Source organism: Equus caballus, chromosome 31 (assembly GCF_041296265.1).
Source record: "Equus caballus isolate H_3958 breed thoroughbred chromosome 31, TB-T2T, whole genome shotgun sequence".
Classification (NCBI taxonomy): Eukaryota; Metazoa; Chordata; class Mammalia; order Perissodactyla; family Equidae; genus Equus; species Equus caballus.
The window spans coordinates 10,402,980-10,429,012 of NC_091714.1; the positions used below are offsets into that span (position 1 = coordinate 10,402,980).

General features: G+C 46.3%; 1 protein-coding gene across 7 annotated transcripts in view; it reads right to left on the bottom strand.

Annotated features, from left to right (window-relative positions):
* ZDHHC14 (zinc finger DHHC-type palmitoyltransferase 14) overlaps positions 1-26,033 on the bottom strand; it is a 278,614-nt gene that overhangs the window by 52,094 nt on the left and 200,487 nt on the right. For 6 of the 7 annotated variants that reach the window (XM_001501190.6, XM_001501178.6, XM_070256318.1 and 3 more), the window contains one exon: positions 22,777-22,935. The exons of the other annotated variant lie outside the window; for it this stretch is intronic. In XM_001501190.6, the coding sequence (XP_001501240.1) occupies positions 22,777-22,935 (159 nt within the window). The remainder of the gene's footprint in view (positions 1-22,776; positions 22,936-26,033) is intronic. 7 annotated transcript variants of the gene reach the window in all.

Genomic DNA, 26,033 nt, shown 5'->3' on the forward strand with positions numbered 1-26,033 from the left:
TCTCTTGGGACAAGTCTTGGCTGCCCCAATTTGCGACAGAGAATAGAAGCGAAGCCAGACTCAGAAGGGCAGAAGGGGCATTTGACGCTCAGAAGTCATCTGTAGGGTTTTCCAAAAATCCTCATAGCACACCGTCACTCTGCACAGACATTCGGCCCCATGAAGTATCTGCTTCTCCAGCTGCCTGTGTGATTGACATTTTAGGGCACGTGCCCAAGATTCTACAATCCCTTTGTCCCTTCGGTTCAAGGTTTGGTGATCGACTGCAACTATCCAGGTCTGGGAGGGCGTCGTTGGGAGTGGATGACCCCAGTCATTCCTGTGGAACCCAAGGGCACTATCTGAGGGTACATTTGGACGTCACTGATCCTTAAGCTCCACCCTCGGGCCTTGATGCTGCTCACTGATATATTTTCCTCAGGTGAGTTCACGCTCTCTTTCCAACTGCCGGCTAGACATTTCTTCCTACCTGTCCCATAGACACCTCACATTCAGCAGGGCCAAAGCCACATTCATTATGCTCCCCTGTACTCTCTCCTCCTCACTAACCTGCCTCTTCTTAGCAAATGGCGCCCCCATGCCCTTAGTTGCCCAAGATGGAGAACGCATTCATTCCTCACCCTTTGCTCTCATCTCTCACATCCAGGTGGTCAACAGGATTGTTAATTGTATTCCTGCTATCTTTTCTATGCTTCTGCTCCCTGTCTCTGAAGGCCATTCCAATGCATACACCCCTGCCATCTCTTTCATGAACCACTGCAAAATCTTCCTGGGTCGCCCCATGAGTCTGTCCTCCACACTGTCGCTAGAGGGACGTCCCAAAGCAAATAAGATCACATCAGCCCTTTGCTTGTACTCCTTGGGTGGCTCCTGTTGCTGGGGCTCACTCTTCACTGGTCACAGCCTTGACGGTCTGCAGAGCGAGTGCATTTCCAAACTGAGCCCCTTGGGGGCTAGGACACCCCTTTCCCCAACTGCTCACCTTTTCTTCCCCGTCAACTAGAGCAGATAGACCGATATCTGTTGGACATATTGAGTTTCTTCACTATATTCCATTTTCTAAAATGGCCAACTGCTTACAACCACCAACAACAACAACAACAAAAGATTTACAGTGAGCTAGTAAATATTTACTGTAATTATTCTCAACAGTCCCAAGTTAGGTTCCTAGTATCTGTGATATCGCGCTGCCGCGAAAGAGTAGCTGGGTGGTGCACTTTGAAAGGATGTTGGATTTTTAAGTAGAGGACCTGAATTTGGGTCCTGCCCTTTGGCCTGTTTACTGATGTAACCTGTGCAGGTTTCTGGGCCTCCGCAGTTGGATATGCTGTAAAAGGTTCATCCCAGCTCAAATACTGTGATCGTACGGCTAAATCAAACTTCTCAAGAATTGAAGTCAATTGTGTCTACCCTACACAGAATTAGGACACACTGGCAGGCCTCGGCAGTAGAAACGCTGTAAGTATTTTATAAGAACTAGTTCTCTGATAGACCTAGGGTAGGCCCAGCCTCCAAAGCACTCAGAAACTACAAAGTACTATATGCACACTCCTGCCACCAGAGTCAGGTCAGCACAGACTTCTTAGACACTAAATATAGTGTGTTGTTTCCTTGTTTGCTGCTGTTGTTCATATAAAGCGTGCAAGCACTTCACTGAGTCACTATGGTCTAGTCAGTGGCTCTTTAATGACTTTTCTAAACAGAGGTGCTCTTAAAAAGCATAGGCCAAAGTGTCGATGTAATGGTTAGGATTGGTAATTTGTGGGGCCCCCTGAGAAATGAAAATATATGGCATCTTATTTAAAAATCATTAAGAATTTCAATAGCAGAGCATGAAGTCAACCTTGGATCCTGCACACCCGTGAAGCCAGCCGTGTTAACTGCCGCAGGTTACGGCCTGGGAGCGGGCTTTCCGAATTTGTGGCAGATTAATGGCTAGAGGTTCCATTGGGTTGTCTGAAAGGATTGACAGAGGGCTTCTAAAAGCAAAGTACAGTGAGGCAGTTGTGATTAACTAGGAGTTAACTTAACAGTAGGCGAGCATCCCGTTGCCTATGGCGAGCCTTGGGTAAGTAGAACAAACCCTCCTGGGCGCTACTTGCTAGGGCTACCAAGCTCAGACCAGCTGGCCGGGTGGGGAGAGGGCTCTTGGGTGCTGCTAGCCTGGGTGAGGTTGACCTGATGAAGGCGTGATGGGAACGAGTTAATGAAGGAAGAAGGAAGTGACGGAGGACACAAGACGGAGAGGCAGCAAAGGCTAAAATGGTATTGCTTTCTATGCATATCAGAAATTCTGTTTCTTAACCTGCAGGACAGCAGTTCTTAACCTTTTTTTATTCCCTAATGCTCTGAAAACCTGATGAAAACTATGGTCCCCCCATCCTTATGCACTCACACATGGCAGTTTACATATGACTTCCTGAAGCTTGTTCTTAAACCTTGGGTTAACAATGATTGACTTATGGGTTTGGTTTGCTGAAATCGAAGTAATTAATTTCCACAACTATTTTCAAGTTGAGTTGTTCCAAGAAGGCAGGCAGGCAGGTGCCTACCTAGATTAGTCTGCTAAGTGTGCCATACCTGGGTCCTCAAGGCACATGCCCCACATCCCAACCCCGCTGGAGGGTGGCATTCTGCTCACCCTGCATAATGCTACAGTCACCTGTCCACACAGGACGGGAGCTGCTTTATTTTCAGGAAGGGCCTATGCTTTATTCAGGGTTTTTCTAAACTAAGGGCTGTGATCAAGGAGTGGGACATGAAATTAATTTAGTTGGTCAAGACCAGCATTAGGAAAAAAAAATGAATAGAATAGAAAATACCAAGACATCTCATGTAGTCAATTTAAGTACTGCTTCACAAAACTTTATCTATTTGTATATATTGGATCCCAATGTAAAATGTATTTCTTACTGTGAGTTGCAGAGGGAAAAAAAGTTTGAAAGCTACTGCTTTATTCAAATTTGTTGCTGGCACATGATAGGCCCTCAAATATTTGTTGAGTGAATAAATATATGTATAATTTCAATTATGTCATTTCCATCCTCCCAGAATTGTATCAAGGTTACTAGTTCCTGATCAGATTTAATTAAAATTTTTTTTATCATTTCTCTTGGAGTCTGACATTTTTTATTTGCACTGCTGGGAAGTTTGAGAGTGTGGGCCGTGAGTTTCATTTAGTTTAGATTGGGGAAGGAAACTTTTCTGTTCTAGTTGAGAACACTAACCTAGTTATAGAACCCAAAAAGCAATATACTTTTTTTTTAAGAGAGAAAGGTAAAATGGAGAGACAAGGTAGATACAGCCAGAGGAATATCCAATTCTCTTTTTCACCTTTCCCCCTGCCCTCCCTTTTTTCCTTCCCTCCCTCTTGCAGTAAATATTTACTGAGCAGCTGGAGGCCAGGCAAGGTGCTGATTACAGGGAAAACACAGCGAGGGAAACAGACAAGGTCTGCTCTCCCGTAGCTTACGCCCCCGCAGGCAGAGATCGTCACCAAATAGGCCCACAGCATGCTATGACAAACTGTCAGCACCTCTAAGGCAGAGTACAGAAGCCACAGGAGGGGTGTGTTTCCTTGGGGAACCCGCCAGAGCCCTCCCTCAAAAGTGGGTAGGGGCTAACAGAGAGGACTGTGGCTTGTTCCAGGAATTGAGAGGAGGCAGGTGGGGCCGGAGCCCAGGTAGCAAGGAGGAATCAAGTGCCAGCTGGGTATGGAGAGGCGGGCAGGGCACAGATCTGGTAAACCAGTTAAAGGATCTTGACCTTCTTCCTATTAGCCTCCAGCAGGACAGCACTTTTAAGGAGAGAGGCACTGTGCTCAGATTCTGTTTGCAATCCTAGAGGGTGGATTGGATGGGGGGAGGAGTGGATTGTGGGGGTCCACTAAGAGGCTCCTGCCCCGGCCAGGTGACAGATGATGGTAGCTTGCAGCTGGCCATGGCTGCAAAGGGAGTACAAAGGGAAAGAAATGGATGGAGCTGGGATCCACCTGGTAGGAAAACATACTGAACCTGGTGATGGGTTAGGTAAGGATGGGAGAGCAAGGAGTCAAATATGACTCCTTATTAGATGTGTGTCTTGTGCGACCCACGAATGGTGTTGGGACTCATCGAGGTGGGGGTCACGGGGGAATGGTAACTTGGGATGTCTCTGAGCTCCCCAAGTGCAGATGTCAGGAAAGCAGGTGCACCTGCAAGTCTGGAGCTCTGAGGAGAGGTCTGAGCCAGAACATAAACTTGAGGGAAAGGCAGACTTGGGGAAGACAGAAGGGAGCAAGACTCGAGCATGCACACTCCCCAGGGTCTCAAAGCCAGGACCACAGACAGATCAAGCAAGGCAGAGCAAGTCAGAAAAATGCACACATGGCGAGAGCGAGACGAACAGAAACAGACTTTCATGAAGTAATTGCTTGTGGCTTTTCTGGGGATTGAAGAAGAGTATTTTTAAAGCGGTGTTGCAGTTTGACAGTTACAGGCAGAAAGGAGGCAAGCATGTCTTGGTCAGAGAAACACAAAAACCGCAGCCGGAGACCGTTTTCCTCTGGCCTAGCTCCGATTTTACCTTGCTTTAGAACTATGGCTGAATTTCCCGGCACTAATCCAGGACAGGTTGAAAATGTGCCCCGGAGGCCCCAGAAATTCTGTTGAGACTTTCCTGTCAGTGGGGGATGCGCTTTCCAAAATATTGCATTAGACATGCAGTCTGTTTCTTTTGTGGAAAACAATTTTAAAATAAATAAATGAATGCATGGAATAAGAAAAGACATATGTTTTAAAATCTACTTTAAATGCATTGTTTTAAATTACTAGAGTCTTCTAACAAAGCATTTCTCTAAAGTGTACATATAAATGGCTCCCAGTCTTGTATAAAAGTATCACAGTGAGGTATGCAGAAAGCCCCACAGGGTGGGCCATGCAGGGTTCTGCTTCCTATGACTGTAATAGTTCTCATTCCATGTTCATAAATTGGCATTCTGATTACGAATGGCTGCCCAAGTAGCTCGACTGTAGGCAGCGAGGGCTGGCCCCTGGGGCAGCGAGTCATCAGTCATTGACTGAAAATTAACACATCAGCATCTGTCTTTGCACCTTCTGCGCGAGACGTCAGCTTAACAAGGTCTGTCCCCAAGGGATGGCTCTGTCCTCGACACACCAAGGAAACCAGGACTCCAATTCTGCTAAGTACAGGGTCCCAAGCAAGGATGCTCTGAGCGGCCTCTCAGGGGTAAGCCCCCCGCTTCCCAGGCCAACCTCACCCGCCTTTTCTCACATGGGTGTGCGGGCCCTCCCTCCATGCCTGCCTCTCGGGGCTGTTGCAAGGCCCACGTGATGACATGAACTGACGTGAACATGAAATGTGTGACCTGCTAGAAACACTAAGGCTCACTAACACCTCCTGGGGCGCGGGCAGTTTTTAAGACTGTTCCATCTCTGGGTCCCGATTCCTGACTTGGGGGGATCTACCCGGTTCAGCTGTGTGTGGATAACAACACGGCAAGGGCTGGGGTCATTCCTTGGGCCTCTGTGATGCCAACAAAGGACTCTCTTGGGAATGTCTGAAGCCCCTCTGGAAGGAGAACTATGATGATCTACTCTACAAAGTTATGGGCAAAAGTTCTAAAAAAGTGTGTTATTTCCCAGTTTTTTTCTCTCCAAGGAACTGCTGTAACTTTCAGTAAGAAAGTCTAGGAGAGCGGACCCTGGTCTAGCCTGGATCCACCTCTGGGGTCCCCTTGGTTGCCCCCTGACATGATGAGACAAGGCTCTCATTCCTCCTGTGTTTGCTTAAGTGCTTGCCCAGAGTCCAGCCCTTGTCCATGGACAGTCCATCATTATCCGTGGGCTTTCTGGAAGGATTCCCTTCCTCCTCTGGGCACTGCCTGTCCACTGCCTCTGTGCTCTATCCAAGAAACCTAGGAGAGGGGGAAAGACACTACCTGCTTAAAGGAGGATTGAAAATGGATTGCTCATTAGCGGCATACCATAACTCTTTTTGTTTAAGACCATTAACCAACCCACCCGACTCACCCCAAAACTCTAATGCTCTTTACGACATCACTTCGTAAACTTGAAAGAGCTGCACAATAGAGAGGAGAGGTCGTGTTGGCAGCAATGGGGAGACATTCTGGATTAAGGGAGCTGGGTTACTGTGGGGTCTACTCTTCCACTGCCTCCTCGGCAGCTGCTGGGGTGGCCCCTGCCCCACGTGAAGAGCACCTCCCTCCAGCCCATGGCGAGCTCCTCTGTCACAGCACCGCCTGCTCTCCGCCCGGGAAGGCTGACTCCACGACCACTGCCGCTCCATCCGCCTCACCAGCTCTCGCTTCCCCCCAGTGTTCGCATTGCTCCCTTCCCTTCTGTACTTCTTTTCCTATTATTTTCTGGCATTTCTTGTTCTCCTTTCCTTCTTTCCTTCTCTGCGTCTGACTTCATAGTTCAGTTATGTGAACTCTATTTTTCTTTAAGAGCATTATTTTTAACAGGGGGAAATAATCATATTCTCTGGAGACAGAGGGATCAGACACTCACTCTTCTTTGCCCCAGTGCCAAGAATTTAAGGAAGCCCTGAGTCTTGTTGGTTCTTCCTCTGAAATATTCCTAGAATCCTAGTCTTTCCATCTCCATGGCTGCTATCCTAGTCTGGGCCACGGTGCCCTGTCCCCACCATGGGGCAACAAGCCTTCCCACCCATCTCCTTGGTTCCACCTTGCCACGATCCAGTTTGCTCTCTGTAATGTGGACAGAGGGCAGTTTCTTTCTCTCTCTCTTTTTCTTTTCTTTTTTTTTAAATTGGCCCTGAGCTAACATCTGTTGCCAATTTTCCCTTTTTTCCCCTTCCCAAAGCCCCAGTACATATTTGTATATCCCAGTTGCAGGTCATTCTAGTTCTTCTATGTGGGACGCTGCCAAAGCATGGCTTGATGAGCGGTGTGTAGGTCTACACCCAGGATCTGAACCCGTGAACCCCAGGTCACGAAAGTGGAGCCCACGAACTTAACCACTGGGCCATGGGGCCAGCCCCCAGATGGCAGTTTCTGAAACACATGGTTGATAAGGTCACTCCATTGTCCCTGCCCTCAGGATAAGGTTGAAGCTCCTTAGAATGGCTTGGAAGGCATCTGCTTACCTCTGCCTCCCATTTTCTCAATCTCTGCCTGGAGTCCCCGCATCAGCCACTTCCAGTCCCTGGGGTCTGCCCACCGTCTCCTGTCCTGGGCCTCTGCACAGGTCATCGTCCTCCCTGCCCAGCATGTCTTTCTACTTGCATGCCTCCCTTTGGCTGATGACCAGTGCTCTCCTTGAGGGCTCAGGCTGGATGCTCCTTCCTCTGGGTGAGGAATCTCTCCCAAGTGACCCTCCACTTTCCCCATGTTCTTTCATCTCCCTGTGCCACGGGTGTTTGGTACTCTAGCTGTGTTGCTGGTCGGAACCATAAACTCTTGGTGGGCAGGACCACGCTGATCACATTCACCATTGTCTCCCCAGCGCCAACCTAGCCCAGAGCCTGACACGCAATCAACAGTCAGTAGATATTCCTCCAGCACGTGAAGGAATGGAGTGCTGACCCAGCGACGTGCAGCGCCCGAAAGGACAGTGAGGCTACAAGCTCACGGCTCCCCTGAGCTCAGAGTGACAGTAATCCCAGGCACACTTCCTGTCCTCCAGAAAAGCTTCAGCGTGATCAAAGATGGAAAAAATGCATTTTTTGGGTTCATTTTACTGAAAAACAAGCCCATAAATCAGTTAGTAATAAGCAATGGCTTTTCAGGCACAAACCACTTGTAGAAAACTGGTGACTTTTAACGTACGATGAACGGCATACCATTCTTTTATAATATTTTTACAAATTTAACTCCTAAGAGCCAAGAATATACTTTATAATACCGTCTTATTTTTGCCAACTTTCAGTGGAAAGGTGTGTGATACAAACTATTACAAACGCCACGTGGGGCATGGAACCAATCTTTCCTTTAAATTTAAGACAATATTGTATTATCTCTGTGGGAAAGTTTTAATTTCTTGAACTACACCAAGGGTTCTTTTCTTCCCGTTATTTCTCAGTGGCATAAAGGGACTGAGACAAGAACAATGGGAAACGATGAACTCTCAATAATTTTTAAGCAGTTTTTAAGATGGGTTCTATTTACCCAAGCACAGAGAAAGGTGGGGAAGCAGCAGCCGGGAAGAGCCAGCAACACACGTCTCATCCTGCGGCTGAGCTCACTGTTCCCCTGTCTGTAATGAAAGGATTATGCAAATGCTCCCAAAAAACAATCAAGAATTCAGAGCAGCCTGAACACCAGCCTCAGCAGGCCACATGGTGGGCATCCATGCCTGCCTGCGCTCCCTCAGGAAGCCGTGTGCATGTGTGTTTTGCACATTTGTGTTTGGGTTGAGAGAGAAAGAGGAAGAAAGAGAGGAAGGAAGACAAAGGAGCACAGTGTAGCTTGTTTTCGTTTTTTAAAAAAAGCGCTTTTAAAAATGGCATTTTTGAAAGAAATGCTGTTGCATATTGCTTGAAAAAAAGGTCAATACAAACTCTCTGGTGGGGTGGAAAGAAGACGTTACTTTTCATCTTAAGGAATCTATTTTCTAACGAGTGAAAAGTCTAAACAAGATTTAACCAGAGGGGCCAGCCCTGTGGCACAGCGGTTAAGATTTTGTGCTCCACTTTGGTGGCCCGGGGTTCTCGGGTTCAGATCCTGGGTGTGGACCTACACACTGCTCATCAAGCCATGCTGATGCGGCATCCCACATAGAAGACCTAGAATGACCTACAGCTAGGATATGCAACTATGTGCTGGGGCTTTGGGGAGAAAAAAAAAAGAGGAAGATTGGCAACAGATGTTAGCTCAGGGCCAATCTTCCTCAAGAAAAAAAAAAAGATTTAACCAGATGTTCTTGACTTTTTGCGTGTTCCATGAACCTCGTTAGCAGTCTCCTGAAGCCTGTGGTCCCCTTCCCAGAATGTTTTTGAATACATAAGATACATGAGGTGACAAAAGAAATCAATACTAAATATTTTCTCAAAATAAGTTTAAAATTATGACATGCTGATTTATTAATATGCTAACTAACAAGAACTATGCTTTATCAACTATTGTGATTTTGAAGTAGTGACAAATGTAAATGTTACTCTGAGATCTCTGCAGTAACCGGAATGTCACATGAAAATGTCTGTGGTTTCTAGTGGTGGCTAACAGTACTAACGTGGTTTGTTGCCTGTACTCATAACGGAAGGAAACACTAAAATCCATTTAGAGGTTAGTGAGAATAAAGATGTAATTGTTTTTCCCATCCAAGTTCATGGACACCCCGAAATTCCATCCATGGCACCCAGGTCAGGAATGCCTGCTCTCAGTCAACCCTGGAAGCAAGGGTCTGGGTCCCTGGTCAGGCTGCGCCCTTGGAGGCGACTCAAGCCGGTGGAGTAAGCGGCCTGTCTGCAGTAGGACTGCAGTCCTGGTCAGTCTGTCCTCACAGCAAGTGAGACCCCCTCTGGGCCTTTTGGGGAACTCACTCTGTCCAGGCCATGTCACCTTCGGGGCTCACTGCCTCTACTCAACCTGCTGCGTTCCATCAGCTTTCTGGAACCTTCTGCTTCAAATATGCAGCTCCCCTCATTCAACTCTCCCCCTGGATCTGAAAGGACTGGTGAGAACCCTGCTGAGGAGAAGGCCCAATTCGAGGTCCAGAGAGCCTGCGCTGTCCTGGAAGCCAGCATGTTCAGGCAGTCTCATTTCAGGAGAGGACTATAATCTTCATGTGCCTCTATGAGAGGCTTTTAAAAATTGAGAGTACTTACGCATATATCTTGTCTTGTTAAGTTCACAATAATCCTGGGGGAATTACTAGCAAGTTGAGCTTATTAATGACTTTGCATGGGCCCAACGAGGTCAAGCCAGACGCTGACCGTCTCTTCTCATCCTGGAGCCTTTATGAGCTATTAAGGGCTAGTGACCATGTGTGTTCACCTTCCTACTTCCAGCACGCTTCCCCCCAGCCCTGGGCCCAAGCACAGAGCCTCACTTGTGGTGGCCACTAATTATTGGATGACCAATGCATTTGCACTAGGCTGTGTGTGAGATCTTACTGGTCCACCTGCTGCTTGCTTCCAGGCCAGCTGAGTTTCTCTCTGCTCTAAGTCTGTGGTTTACGAACTTCCACATGGAGGTTGGGAGTCTGCCTGGTAGTTCTAGCTGCTAGAGTCTTGTCTGATTGTGGGCAAGCCCCTGGCTTCTCCGAAGCTGAATTCTCTCTCAAATAGGGGTGACACTTTCCACCCAGACGAATGCTCAGGCTGGTTGTGAAAAGCGAATGAAATAACGTATATAGAACTACCTCCAAGAGTAAAAAGCCATACATAAGTCTGTGATGGCATCAAAAAAACAAAAGAGCTATTTTAGTATAAATTGTTTCTATGTATCCATTTCACTTCTTTAATCAAAAAAGATAATTATATTTTCACAGGTACGTTATTATATTTTTAAATAAATGATTCTTCTTTTATCCCAATATAATCTTTCCATTTCAATGAGTCCTTTATTTAAAAGACATTTCAACCTTTTAAAAATAAAATAAAATAACCTATTCCAACAAACCAAATTATTTTCATAGCTTTTTTTTTTTTTTTTAAATGTACAAACTTGTATTAAGCTTTCAAAACTAAAGCACACAGGTTATTGTTCACTATTCCAGTTTCCAGCCTTTAACAGCTCAGGCCTGACAACTCCTACAAATGGTGGGTGGAATTCTGTGAAACATTTATTGTTTAACACCTGACAGAGAGGAGCCGGATCAGCTGACACAGCTGCAACTATCTTGGAAGGAGGAACTTCGGGGCTGGTGAAGTATGCTTCGTCCTTTGTCTCACCAGCCTCCAAATCTGTGGCTGGAGGCCACTTCCAATTCCAGGAATTCTAGGCAAATCAATAACCAACTGATTATTAGGGACCTACGATACGGCACGGCACCGTATGTTTTAAAAAGATGAATTAGACACACAACCGCTTCTCAGAAAGTAACTAGTCTTTGGTCTTCAAGTCTCCTTACACTTGATAGGCTGAATTGCTTCAGCAAATATTCACTTCCCTCCCTCTTGACCCGCCCCACCGACAGGTCATGATCAATGTCATGTGCCTCATTTGGTCAATGGAGTCTTGGCAGATGTGCCGTAAGTAGAGGCTATAAGAGATACCACGTTTTTGGCACCCCATCATGTGGTCCAGTGACACACCACGAGGAGATCATGCCCCTGGTAGCTGCTGTCCCTTGACCCTGGGTCCCAGAATCAAATTTGAGGAGAAAATTGAGCCTGAGCAATGCCTGGAGCCAAGCCCAGCGACATGCCCAGACCTGCTCCAGATGACCCACAGGCACACGAGTAAAGGATATGCTATTTGTTAAAAGCCGCTGAGCTTTCGAAGGGTGTTTGTTACACGGCGTCACTAGACAATAGCTAACTAATACGTCTCACTGACTCACTTCACATTTGTGTGTGAGATCAGTCCTCCCAAGGCTGAATTTTGACCATCTCCATTTCCTGTTCAACCAGTATGCACCAGTGGCTGAGTCTAGCCCCTCTTTCTTAGACAGCATCCAAGGGCCTCTGTGTGGCTGCCATGTAATTTTTCTAGCCTTTCCTTCCTTTTCTCCCCTTTATGGAAATTTAATAATATGACCGTCCTAAAGTCAGACCAGATATCCCGAGTCCTACAACCTTGTCAAATATTTCCTTATGATGCTAGCTACCTTTTCACGAGTAGGCAGACAACTTCTCAAGGGCAGGAAGCCTGTCTTATGCTTCTTGGCTCTCTACTTGCACATAACAGCCAATGAATAAATTCCTTGGGACTAGTTGTAAATGCTTGCTTTACAAAGCATTCTCCAGATATGGCCTGATTCCTCATTTTGACTCTCAACACCCACCCGTGGGCCCTGGCATAGCCCTGCAGCTGCATGGACTTCAACCCTGTCCATGTCCACCTCAGATATGCAGAGAGGCGATGGCCTGAAGATGAGTCAGAGGAGAAATGCAGCCTTATTGAGGAATTTTCATCTGTAAAATTACACTTATAAGGCTTGGCTTCCAACAGGCCTCAAAATATAGTAGCTATTTATTGATATTAATTTTTCGGGTCACCTTAGCAGTGTCCTTCTGGAAGTGGCCACCTCCTGTAGAAGGCCTCACAGCTGGCCACTGCCCTGTGTGAGAGATGAGCAATTCCCAACGCATCCAGATGGCCCGATCTCGATGGCGGAACCAGAGAGAGTCAGAGAAAGTCTGTTCGCATGGCTCTCAACCTTGACTGTTCATAAGAATCCCCTCGGAAGTTTGCCAAAATGCAGATCCCCAGGCCCAGGTATTCCACCTTAAGGAATTTCTATCTTCTTACGTGGACTGACACCCGTAACAAACATGTAATGAAGTAAATTCCTCTGAAAGATGAAAGATGCTGTGGACTTTTATTTTATTTTGGTTATTACTTCAAAAGCACCTCTAGACTCTTTCTCCACTTTAATTTCTTTTGGAAGAAATTCTTTGTAGCAGAACACGAGGGATCTTATTGCGGGGAGAGCAGGTTGAGAAACAGATTGCAAGAAAGGGTCGCCTTATCCGGCTGAAACAAAATGGTGGTGCCAGCCACAGCAGAAAGATTCCACGCAGGATGGAGTGGACCAGAGAGGAGCACTGAGGGACAGCCGGGGACCCAGGAGAAGAGGACCAACAGTGAAGCGACAGGAAATGAGAACCGGCAGAAACAGACAGAAAAAACAACTTACTGACAACCAGGAGCAGTTTTAATTTGACATGAGAGGAGGTGAAAAGGCTTCCAGGAAAGAATGTCGTCTTACGGTCAAATGGGTCAGAAAGCTTACTTGGAATTCTGGCATCTGTCGCTTAAGCTAATAACACCTCATCATTGATAATGAGTGACTTAATTAAAACACCCATCTCTTTCTGGAAAGGACTTGAGCTTCTTATACGAAAACCAGGAATATGTTAGCGCCAAAATACACGCCCCAACGTCTTATTTACGTTGCTCAGAGGTGGGGAAATCTGGATCCTGAGCTGCTTCTATCAAAGAACCAAACCCTTTAGGAACAAACGGCAGTCTGTGCACAGCTGTGAAATGGACTCAGTCTCTCTCTACGATCTTGGAAGTGTGGTTACGTCACAACGATGGTAACACTCCTTGAAGTTATCTGCCATTTTTCGAGTCTCCTTAAACCCTCGGTGTACTACAATAGACTGTCTATGAAAAGAAAAATCTCCAAGTGTGTTTTCAGCTAAAAGATCTCATGACTGTATTGATTTATTCCGAGTCAGAGGTGGGGACACAATTACTGGCCTTTCTGAGGTCAACGAATGGGAGAGGGTGAAGACACGACTGGTGGCTTGGATCCAAAAGCGTGAATTAGATGGCTTGACATATTTTTAAGGTTAGTTACAGGACCTGTTGCTTAAACCAAAAAGAAAGGATGAAACTCCAGACACTAAGAAAAAATTGACAGGCTACCACGAAGGGGCTGGAAACCCTCAGGTGCAGAAGAACCCAGGCCATGTGCCACTGCAGAAGGCTCAGGGGCAGCCCCCACAGGAGTAGTCCACGGTTCCCAACCATCTCAGGCAATCAGACTTTTCGATGCTTTCAAACATCCCTGCTGGGCGGAATGCCTTGCTCCTCCCTGCAAGTCTCTGGGCCTCTGTCCTAGGTCCTTTCTGCCAGGGATGTCTACCTGTCAGACCTCCTGTTTTTCTTCAATCCAGTAACTCCTACTTATGCTGTAAGACTTGGCATAAGGACCAAGCGCGTGGTGAAACCTGGGTTCTCGAAGTCTCCCCCCAGAGCACGTACCACACTGTGCCGTGTTTATCGATCTCTGCCTTCCCCAGCAGACTGTCGGACCCTTCTTAACAAGAACTGTGCATTTCAAGGATTGCTTTGAAGATTTAGAAAAGACAGAAACGAACAATGAAAAATCACTCACACATGTACGTATGCACACATGCGCATGTGTGTGGCCCTTGAGTCACTTTCTGTCGCTGATCTGTGGGTTGCTAACCTGCTTTGGACTTCATAGCGTCTAACGGTGCATGTTTCCTTGCGTTTTTCTTTTTCCAAAATGTTATTGGTCATTACAGCTAGCTTATTCTTTTAAATGAACTGTACAATTATTTTATCTTGTGCCTGCCTCAAATTGCACTAAACTTATAAATAAGTTTGTGGAGAGAACGGATCTTGATTTCTACTGTGATTCCTGATCTATGGTAACCTATTTTAATATATTTGTTCAGTGACTAATAAACCTACGGAACTTAAAAAACTAGTTCTAATATTTGTTGGTACTGTTATTGTTGGTTTTTTTAATCTACAAAAAAGTGATAACTTTGCTTGCTTCTTTTTGATAGTTGTATGTTCGTATTTATTTTTGTCATCTTACTGCATTAGTTAGAAAAGCTAGGGGCTGGCCCGGTGGTGTAGTGGTTAAGTTCACACAATCTGCTTCAGTGGCCTGGGGTTTGTGGGTTTGGATCCCAAGTGCAGACCCAGCACCACTCGTCAAGCCATGCTGTGGCAGCGTCTCACATACAAAATAGAGGAAGATTGGCACAGATGTTAGCTCAGGGACAATCTTCCTCACCAAGAAAAAAACAGAAAAGCTAGAAAAAGGTTAAATACCAGCAGTGATAGTGGACATCCTAATTTCTTTTTTTTTCTCAAGGAAGATTAGCTCTGAGCTAACATCTGCCACCAGTCCTCCTCTTAAGCCAGGTTCAGGGTCTCACCAGGCTAAGAGCAAGGTAAAGGGAGGGGGTTCAGGTCTCAGGGGGGCCCGGATCCTCTTTCTTCCAAGCTCAGTGCAGTTGAGGACTCACTTCCTTCAAGCTCTTCCATCTCCGAGCCAGCAAAGTGCGTTGACCTCCTGCTTGTAGTCTCCCATCTTCACTCTTAAAGGGCTCTTGTGATTACACTGAGCCCACCTGGATAATCCAGGATAATCTCCCTAATTTAAGGTCAGTTGATTAGCAACCTTCATGGCATCTGCAAAGTCCCTTTGCCATGTAAGATGACATAACCATGAGAGTAATACCATGAGATGGAGATCACGGAGGTCAAAATTCTGCCTACCACACCTCCCAATCTTGGTTTACTGAATTTCAGAGTTAGAAATAGGTGCCAAATTCTATTAAATCTCTTTTTAGTTTCTATTACCATGATCATATACTTTTGGTCTTTGATGTATTGATATATTAATAGATCTAGTAACATTTAAAAATAATTGCATTCCTGGAATACACCTTTCTATGTCATAATGATTAATTTTTTTTTCCTGAGGAAGATTTGCCCTGAGCTAACATCTGTTGCCAATCTTTCTCTTTTTTTTATGTGAGCTGCTCCCACATCATGGCAGCTAACAGATGAGCGGTGTGGTTCCTTGCCGGGAACTGAACCAAGGCTGTTCATGACTAATTCTTTTATTATTCTGCTAGATTAAATATGCTATATCTGCACGTTGGCTTTTACACACATTTATAAATGGGAATCTTTTTTTTTCTTCACGTTATTTTTGTCAGACTTTGGGGTTAGGGTTACGCTATCTTGGCAAAATGAACTGGAACTCTGTCCAACCCACTGTAAGCTCTGAAATACTATTCAGAGCATAGGAACTAAGATTGGGTCCAGCATCTTTCTTAGAAAATTCTTCAGTAAACTTTTCCGGTTTTCATTGTTAGTCACCTAATAAGTTTTCCATTTATTCTTTGGCTAATTTCCCATAAAATCATGTTTCTTTGCGATTTTCAAATCAATTGGCATAGAGTTATACGATCTACAAAATAATATAATTATTTCCCAATAACTAAGAAAAGCTCCCCTATATTTGTCTCACTTGCATCTGTTATCTCCACTTTCTTGTTATTTTCTCTTTCGGTCTTACCAGAAGTTTATTTTTATTGCTGATTTTCCAAAGAATTAGACCTAGTATCATATTTCTCTTCCCATTTTCTAGGTCATTAATGGTTTTCTTCCTGTTTTTCTTAGGTTTATTTTGCTATCCTTTTTCCTCCCTTCTTGAGATGAAGGCTGTGTTCATTTATTTGCTTCTAAGTTCAGTTTTGTTTTTCTATTAGACTTTTTAAAACTTTTCACTTCATCGGCCATCCCCCAGCCAAGTAAACTTCCTGTTTGGGGAGAGTCTCAAATAGGTGGGAGGCAGGGCCCCACCCTCCCACGCCCGCCCGTTATAGAAGCTGAAAGGCGGGCAGCTACCTCTCCCACCTGGCTGGCTGCTTGGGTGTGGAAGTGAAACAGGTCCAGGGGGTCCCACCCAGATCTCACAGGCAGAGAGGGTCACGGTTTTAAGCTGATGGCAGCAGCAGAGTTAGACATCTTGTCTGTGTGCTTGTGCCTCCTGTGACATCCTATCGCATGTTGACTGTCTGTGCTTAGCTCTCCAGCCTCCCCTGCCTTGCCCTGGTTTCCAAGCCTGGTTCTCGAGCCTTCGCCATCATTTCTATGAGCTACCTGATAGCTTTCCAAATAATTCCTTTCGGCTTAGGTTAACTATTTTGTGTTTAAAATTTAGAATCCTGACTGGCATGGAGTTTTATTCTGCATTGTTCTTAATGTCATTTTCTCAACATTCCACAATTGCAGTTCTGAAGTTTCTGTCACTCAAGAATTATGGGGAAAAGCTTTTAAAACAAATGTTACACTTGGTTAGGTTTGTGTATTTATATCTTTGTGACTGATTTCTAGTTTTATTGTGTCATCGAATAACATGGTCTCTGCAATATCTGCTTTTAGGAAGTTAGGATTTTTTTGTGGCATAAAATGATTGATTTTTGTAAATGCTCCACAAACAGTTAAAAAAAAGGTAAGTATACTTTGTAGAAACAAAGTTCAGTATATATTTATTAATTATATATTGACATCCTTTATTTTCTTACTTATATTTTGCTTACATGAGCCATTAAAACCAGAGGTACTACTGTTTCTCACTAGCATTCTGTTTATGTCAAATTATCCTTGCATTTTCTAACAATTTTTACTTTATACGTTTTGATGCAATGTTATTTGGTGCATATAGGTTGATGACTGATTTTTTTTTTCCTGAGGAAGATTCGCCCTGAGCTAACATCTGGTACCAATCTTCCTCTTTTTTTGCCTGAGGAAGATTCACCCTGAACTAACATCTGTGCCAGTTTTCCTCTATTTTGTATGTGGGATGCTGCCACAGCATGGCTTGATGATCAGTGTGTAGGTCCACACCCAGGATCTGAACCCACAAATCCAGGCTGCTGAAGTGGAGCATGTGAACTTAACCACTATGCCACGAGCCCAGCACCCTGAATTTTTAATTGTACTCTTTACCAATGTACAGTGACTCACTTTACTGATGTAATATGATAAATACAATGCTTTCTGCCTTGAATTCTGCTTGGTCTGTTCTTAATAATGACCCTGAGAACTGTCTTTTATTTTGATGCATCTAGGTACCAGCACAGTGCCTGACACACAGGTACGTACGAAATGTTGGTGAAAAGCAAGCATACTGGAAACTAGGGGGCCCAGTAAAGCCCCATTTGTTTTGGTTCCTGGGAGGATACAAATGCCACCTGCCTCCATTCCCCTCAAACGATACGCTTTCCTGTGGGAAATTAACAGCCCTCTCACCACATCCAAATAGTTAAAAAGAAATTCCAGAGGACTAACCCACACCAGAAAGCAGCTGCAATTCCAAATCTCAGGTATTCCGAAACCTCTTAATATTAAGTAAACGGTGGAGCAGTAACTGAGCTCTAACGGGCACAGCAGAGTGTACACAGCAGACAAGGCATCTGCAGTCTGAGCTCAGAAACCCACACAGAGGAAGCAGCTGGGTCAACAGGAGGGAGGGTGTGCAGCAAGGTGCCGGGGGGAGAAGGACCACAGCGAGAAAGAGGCACAGAATGAGAAAGGGAGTTTATAAGGATTTTAAAGACGGTGGTAAAGTCCTTCCAAAACAAGAGTCACCGGACACCGAGTCCCTGCAGAGGGTACCTGGAGGTTCTGTCACTCACATCAGAAAGTACAGAAGAAAATGGAACCAGGGCACCTCCCGCGTGACAGAGGAGGCTGGCACTGCTCCGAGCTCCCCAGGGACTGACAAAGCCTGAGGCTTCAGGCAGCATCTTCTGTATCCTCACAGCACGTCCAGATGTGGCAGTGCAGGTGCAGAGAGGGTCTTCCTGCCCAGACAGGGCAGCAGTCTGAAGTCCAGGTGGCCTCCAGAGGTCACCCCTCGGCCTCCAGGCTAAGCTCCCTCCTAGCTAGTCAAGGTTAGACGGACTCTTGTAGAGCCGGTTTGCAAACGCTTGCAATGCTCCATCTCAGTGTTTGGCAAACTTAATTTGGTCCACAGAGTGCCATTAAATTACTTTCAAGTAAATTCCTTTTTATTACATGTTTAGGTTGTGCTAAAAATACTCAATTCCAGTGAAAGCCGCTGGCTATTCTGACCATGGACCAGAGCCCACCAACGGACAGACTTCCCTGAAAGGGTCCACCCTGGTCAGGGAAATGTGGAGGGGGCTCCCTCGGGGCTTTGGAGCATAACACAGTAAGTACGTTGACCTCACAAGCACATGTTTTGCTTTCCAGCTCCTTCGGTTACTCTCACTTGATGATCTGAAGGCTCTTAAGATGGGAGACCACAGAGGCGGCCCCTCAGCCCCAGATGTTGGTTGCTTAAAAATACTTTATAGCTTTGAAGGTTGCCTGGGTGAAGAAATAACCCAAAATACTCAGTTTCAAATGTGCAGGAGCATTCGATGGCAACAGGGAGAGAGAAGTAGAGAGAGACAGACAGACACAGACAAACAGGGACGAAGTCAGCAGAGAGAATATCTTCACTTCTAGCATTGCAGACCATCCGAATCCTGCGGTTTGCAGAAAAACAAGGTGGGGGGCTGGCCCTGTGGCCGAATGGTTAAGTTCACGCGCTCCACTCCTGCAGCCCAGGGTTTTGCCAGTTCGAGTCCTGGGCGCGGACATGGCACCACTCAGCAGGCCATGCTGAGGCGGCATCCCACATGCCACAACTAGAAGGACCCACAACTAAAAATACACAACTACGTATGGGAGGGGGCTTTGGGGAGAAAAAGGAAAAATAAAGAAAATCTTTAAAAAAAAAAGAAAAACAAGGTGGCTTCTATCACTCTGGGAAGACGGATCTCATTCTCTTTAGTTATCTGGGGGTGCTAAGGCGCCATTTCTCTGGTTACTCATGGTAACAACATTAACGGGGAGCCCTTCCTGAGTCAGTTCCGTCCTGGGGGCTTGCTGGGCACCATCTCAGTTCATCCTTTAAAGAAACCTGTGAGGTAGGACAGCATCACTCCATTTTACAGATGTGGAAACAGGCAGGGGTGGTCAGGCGACCTGCCCACCGTTATCCAACGACAGGACCAGGATCCAGGCCTGGGTCTGTGTGTCCTCAGAGCCCTGTCCCCAACCACTAGGCTCTAACTGGTTCTATATTTGCACCAGAGTTTCCTCCCCGGGAAAGCATTTCCTCAGTCTGCCACTGAAGATACTGAGCCCCAGCTTTGCTCTCGTTTCAAACTTATTTAACAAAGAAAAATACTCTATGGAGCCGCCTGGGAAACTGCATTTTTCCTCTCTGCTCTCCCAGGGCAAAGTGACATTTATTTGTGTTCCTAGGAAGTACTGACCCAAACCCATTCATTCCCAGGGTGGGGAAGCCACATATGCTAACCCCGGCTTTCGGCACATCATTGCATTTTTTTTTCCCCCTCGCTGCAAAAGGGAGAATTCTTCCAATAAAAACTTTCTCTCTAAAAATAAAATAGTGGCAAACTCTGCAATTACATTTCTCAGTTGGAGACATCTGCTTTCTACTCTATTTTCTGGAATGCAGAAGGTCCAATTCACTGGTCTGCTAATGGGTCACACCAAAGGCCCAAATGGAGCGTAATGAAGTGGAAAAGCAGAGCAATGGACGTTTGCATCACGGTGTGGTTGTTCCAGGAGTGCTGGGAGTAGCTTTATTTTCAATCAACCATATGCTACGTGTCTCACCTGTCCTCCAGGGAGGGGGGCTCTGATCAGGGTTCGAAAGCTCCAGCCCTAGGACCATCAAACGATGCTTAGAGGCAGCTGCTGGCCATGTGCTCTTGGCCCAGTTTTTCTCCTCTTGAGCCACCCCCAATCTTTCCCCTTCCTCTCCTTTCCCTCCGCTGTTCTGCGCCTGCCTCCCAATTACAGGACACCACGGTGCTTGCTTGTGGGCTACTGGATTGCCCCTGTGACTTATGTATCAGAAAGGTTGCAGAAGGGCCCCTGGATGCTACAAACTGAGGGCTCTTATTTTCTCAGCTGGCAGTTTCTCTAAGAAACGCTACTACCTGAAACAGTTACACGAGAGGAGAAGCACACCATTAACTGGGGTTGACACAGAATTTCAGTAAGGGGATTTTACATCTAATTCATCAGGGTTCTTTCAAGAACACATAAACCTATGGGCCATCGAGGGAACCAATGAGAGAATTACATGAACTTTTAGAGCGCTTTACAATAGTCCAAAGGGAACTTTAAAACACTATGAGGTGGGGAGGAAAGTTTTATGATGATTAGGAATCAGCCTAGAGATAAGAAACAGAGGACTGAGACCCATTGAAAAATGAATGAATAGAAACAGCCTGGTGTCTGCTAATGGGTAAACATTTTTATAAATGACAAAGGGAAGGAGATGCCCAGTAGACTCTTCAGGTTTGTAGATAACAGCTTCCTACCTATAAATGCCAAGTGGAATAAGTCATTAGGCCTCCAAGAGAAGGCATGCAAAAGAACAAAAGATTTTATGGGAAAGCGTGTAAGTTACATACTATTCCATCATATAATATTCCACCACGTTATATCAAAGTTACAACCCAAGCAAGGGTCCTGAGAATCCTTACAGATTGTTCCCCTGAAGATATGTAAGCAACTGCGCTGCTTTGGTTTAAAAGTGTCCTTAAGATGGGCATGGGATAGCCACTGGGGCCAGGGTGACCAGGAAGGGTGTCAGAAATCAAACAAAGGCTGTCGTGTGTCCTTGTGGAAATCCTCGTTGGCCACACAGACAGGACCAGGGGTAGTGCTGGTCATCACACCTGCAGAGGGCTACAGCAGATGAGGAAATTGTCCAGAGAAAGCCAATCAAGAATACGAAGGGGGCAGAAGTAATAACAGTAATAGCAGCCAACAATTACAGATCATTCGCCATAAGCCGGGAACCATTCTGAGTGCTCTGAGTGTTGATGCATTTAATCTCTCACCCATCCCATTAGGGAGATACTGTTAAAGATCCCACTGCAGGGATGAGAAAACTGAGGCATAGAGAGCTTGAGTAGCCTCTCTAAGTCACAAGGCTAGTATCTGCTCCCAGGCCACGTGGGCCAGACTCCAGGCTCTTAAGCATAGGCCACTTCCTGCATGGGAAAGACTAAACAAAATTCCACGCTGTTCCACTGCAGAGGCAAAGGCGAAAAGTAATTTCTCTAAGTTAATAAAACCAAGACAAGATCCGATAGGGAAAACATGGACTTGCTACCAAATTGTAGATTACTAAACTTAGGACAAAGTAAATTTCAGACAAGTAAAAGGAAAACTGGTTTGCACAACAGGAAGGACGTTATAATATCTTATTTTTCTCTAGAAGAATTGAGACCTCAAATTCTAATAGACTCAGAAAGTGTTGGCGATCGATAATGTGTTGCTAAGGGAAACCAAATTTGTTCTGAAGCGTTCTATCCTTTCAGATATGAGCTAACAGAGGATTTGCGTGCCTATTCGCCCAGGAGGATCCTTGGTCATTTCTAGTAGAGGGAGAATATGGTACTCTGGAAGAAACGTGGGTCTTCCCCAGGCGGGCAACACCTGCATCCTTTTCTTGCTAGCTTCCTGTAACTTGGGTCTTCCGCCATCTCCTTGCCAGCCTCATCTCTAAGAGGCGTCAGCCCAGGAAAGAAGATGGGCTGTGAGTGCGGGGAGCAGCTCTCAGTCTGAAGTGACAGGAAGCGTTTGCCAAATCATCCCAAGGGGCTAGGACCACATCATGGTGGAAACCCTGTGCTGGGTCACTGGTGGCTGAACCGTAGGGTCAAGTCTTAGAATTGAGGAGCTCTGCGCTCCACGCTCCCTCCGCCTGTTTCCCTAGTCTGTCGTGGAGGGAGCAAGCAGACAGAGAGGGGAGGTCTTGGTGGTCTCTGGGAGGAGTGACAATCCTAACCGTAGGCCCGGAAGTCCGCTGGCGTCTGCCTTTCCGCTTCTCCAGCAACCCACAGCAAACGCCCCTGAGGAGTTGGGAGAAGTTCACAGAGCACCTGCGGCCAACACGTCGGGCAAAGGAGGGACGTGCGGGTGACATGGTTTTATTTCAAGTGCCTGCTGATCTGGGAGCTCCAGGGAACAAAGAACCTCTACTCTGGTGGGATGCTCGGTGGGAGAAGGCCGAGGGCACTGTCCTGGTAGAGCGGGTGTTGTAGGATGTAAAAATAAAAAACAAACGAAGGGGTTTGCTAATTCTAGACTCGGCAAACGGGATTAGGAGCAAATACGTCGAAATATTAACTATTGTTGAGTTGTTTTCGAAACATCAAAGAGACACACGTGCCGACCCTCTTTAGCACAAGGTGTATTCAAAGGAAGTCAGCTCCTCCATCAGCGGCAGATAGCTTAGCACAAGCGTCAGAGGTGGAACAGAGGCAATTTCCGCTGCTACTCACCTACGCAGTTATCACAAAGGCTACAATGGGAGGCACGCGGGGGCCGGAAAATCTTGCAGGTGAAACAATATTTAAGTTTCACAGTCTGGCCATTGATGATGACTTCTTTGGTTCTGGGAGGTGGGCGGTACCCCCCTGAACTGGTGCCGTTGGCAATATCTGTGGAGAAAAGAAGAAAAAAGAGCACACGCCCTTAACATAGCACTTGACCTCTGCAGGGCCCGCACCTGGGCGGCCTGGGGTCTGTATTTGCAAGGGCACTGCCCACACCTGGCCTCCAGGCACCTGCGCCTTTCTGACACCAGACACAAATATGCTGGGACCCCCAAGACTGGCTGGCTCCCAACCTTCGTGCTCCTGGCTAGGGCTTGGGGCTGCCCTTACTATTTCACACGCTGGGAGTGGCCAAGTGACTGAGCTCTGACCAATGGAGTGGGAGAACATCCCCCCCCCCACGCCCAGCCGTGGGAACCTCCCCCAGCCCCGCCCATTCTCTCCCGTCCCACCGTGAAGCCACAAACCGGGGGTCTGGATGACAACACACAGGAGGGCCACCCCTGTGACCTCTTCGCTGGGCCGTACTGTGACATGAGCGCCAAATTCCTCCACTGTTAAACTGCTGAAGGTTTGGGTTTCATTTGTTACAGCAGCCAGCGCTGCCTTGATTAATACAGCCCCATATTTACATCAGCCACACTTTCTTTCTCTGCCGGTGTGCTCCAAATCCAGCTCAAGGATCTCCCCACTTTGCCCATTGGCCTTCTCAAAAGTACCAAGTATTGGATGGGGGAAATATAGATTTTTAAATATATATATATATTTTAAATCATGAAACGTATATTTAAAAAATAATTTCCTGTATTTTATTGTTTGACCAGCATCTTTTATTATTTTTTAGAACTGGTTTAAAAAATGTTGAAGAAAATATAAATATGTATATTTTTTAAAGTTTCATTTTGTCTTACAGCCTGGTTCTCATCCCTGAGTTCACGGTAGGATCACCCAGGGAGCTGTTACATCTCCTCTGATGCATGGAGCCTGCCCCAGACCCATTAAATCAGAGTCGCCCTGGGTGATTCTAATGTGCGGCAGGGGTTGAGAACCCTTGCTCTGTGGGGAGATAAAACATCCATTTTATTCTCATCTAGACTCCTCACATGAGGGCCTCACTATTAGGCTAGCCAGAAAGAATTTAGGAGAGCTGGCTGTGCAGTAAGATCAGGAGGCCACAGGGGGATTGAGAATGGCAAGAATATCTGTGAGGGCTTCAGCTGAGATAAACACAGCAGAGCAGACCCTGGTGGCTGGAGGAAATTTTGGGAAACTGCATGATGTTGTCTCAAAATAAAGCCGATAACATTAAAGGGAGCTGTTCATTTTAATTCATACCCACTTAAAAGACACACTGTCAGACAGCGACAGTTGCAGCATAGTTTTGGTAAATTTCCAAAGTGGTAGGAATGAGACCCATTGTCCACTCAGACCCCCAGACAAACTCAACCTGGGCAGGAGTTACTTGGAGAGCTTTCAAAACTACTACTATTTCAGTCCCGCCCTCAGAGATTCTGATTTCACTGGTGGGGTACAGTCTGGCCTCAGGGGTTTTAAAAGCTGCCCAGCCAAAGTTGAGAACCACTGCTCCATGGCCTTGTCGCTCCAAGTGTGGTCCATGCAGCGTCCATGTCATGTGAGAGCTTGGCAGAGAAACAGGTCCTCGGCCCGGCCCTGGAACTACTGAAACGGAATCTGCATTTCCCAAGATCCCCCTGGACTTTGCGCACTTTAAAGTTTGAGGAGCCCGCTCTAGGATGCCTGTTAATACTCCCCATCCACACGGCAGACACGCCTCTTAGTCCACATTCCTCTTTGTTATGGACCCAAACGCACTCACATGTACGATAAAGAGCTAAACTTAGAGAACACAGCTTTGCTCACAAGAAGCGGCCCCTTCACAAATCACACCCAGTCACCCAAGCATTTTCACACGAGAACTTACTGATGTGGATCAGCCAGTGGTGTCTGCAGAGCTGCACTGTCTGCCCTGCCACAGGGCTACTGTCACTCATGGACAGAACCCACAACTCACCCATCATGACTTGAGGGGCCCCTCCCCTCTACCCTAATCTTTCTTTTTTTTGGTGAGGAAGATTGGCCCTGAGCTAACATCTGTTGCCAATCTTCCTCTTTTTTTTTTTCTCCCCAAAGCCCCAGTACATAGTTGTATATCCTGGTTGTAAGTCCTTCTAGTTCTATGTGGGATGCTGCCACAGCATGGCTTGATGAGCACTGTGTAGGTCCATGCCCAGGATCTGAACCAATGATCCTGGGCCAGTGAAGCAGAGCATGTGAACTTAACCACTGTGCCACTGGGCAGGCTCCTACCCCAATCTTCTTTAAGAGGCTGTCGGGGGGCCTGAAATCTGCCCTGAGCCCTTTAGCCTAAGGCTTTGCTATCTGAGAACATCCCAACCCCACAGAGAGAAGGCGGAATGGAGGGCAGGGAAACGGAAAGGAAGGAATAGGCCTTCCGCTTCACCTCTTTGCTGAGGGCACCCTTCTACTTAGAATAAATAAACAGCGTGGGGCCATCCCAAGGACTCTGAGTGGCCTTGCCAAGCAGGGCACCCTTTCTTGGCCTGTGGCCCACCCGTCTGGCACCCCAGGGGGCTGCCCTAGGAAGCGGTGTTAAGTTCAGCAGCATCTGGAGAGGCCCCGGGCTCCCAAAGCATTCACCCTGGGCAGTGGGCGGCATCTCCGCTGATTCTGTAATGAGGAGAAAACAGAGACAACGCGGCTGCAGACTTCCCTAAGCAACAGGGTAAAAATAACTGGCTTTGAACACATCAAAGATAAGGTCACGTCTCTACCGGTGCCAACCGGGTACCATTGAGACCTAAATTAATTATGACCCGGTGCCTCACTAGCCTTATGTCCGCTGTGAAATCAACTGTATCTGTTTAGCTCTGGCAAATATGGCTAGAAAAACTAGAAAGTCAGATATAGGTTTAAAAAGAACAACCATCCAACCAATAATATTTGTGTTAATTTAATTAGAAAAGTGTGAAGACTGATTTGTCAAGGGAAATATTTTAAAATGCAGGATGAAAAACTTATCTGGGTGGTAATGGCTTGACAAAGTGAGTATTTGCTAGCCCTCCAGACAAACTCTAGCCATCTCGTAGCTCCAAGGTACATTTTCGAAAGGCTGATCCTTTGATACAAAGCGAGCTGAAGGCTAGAATTCCACAGACATGGTA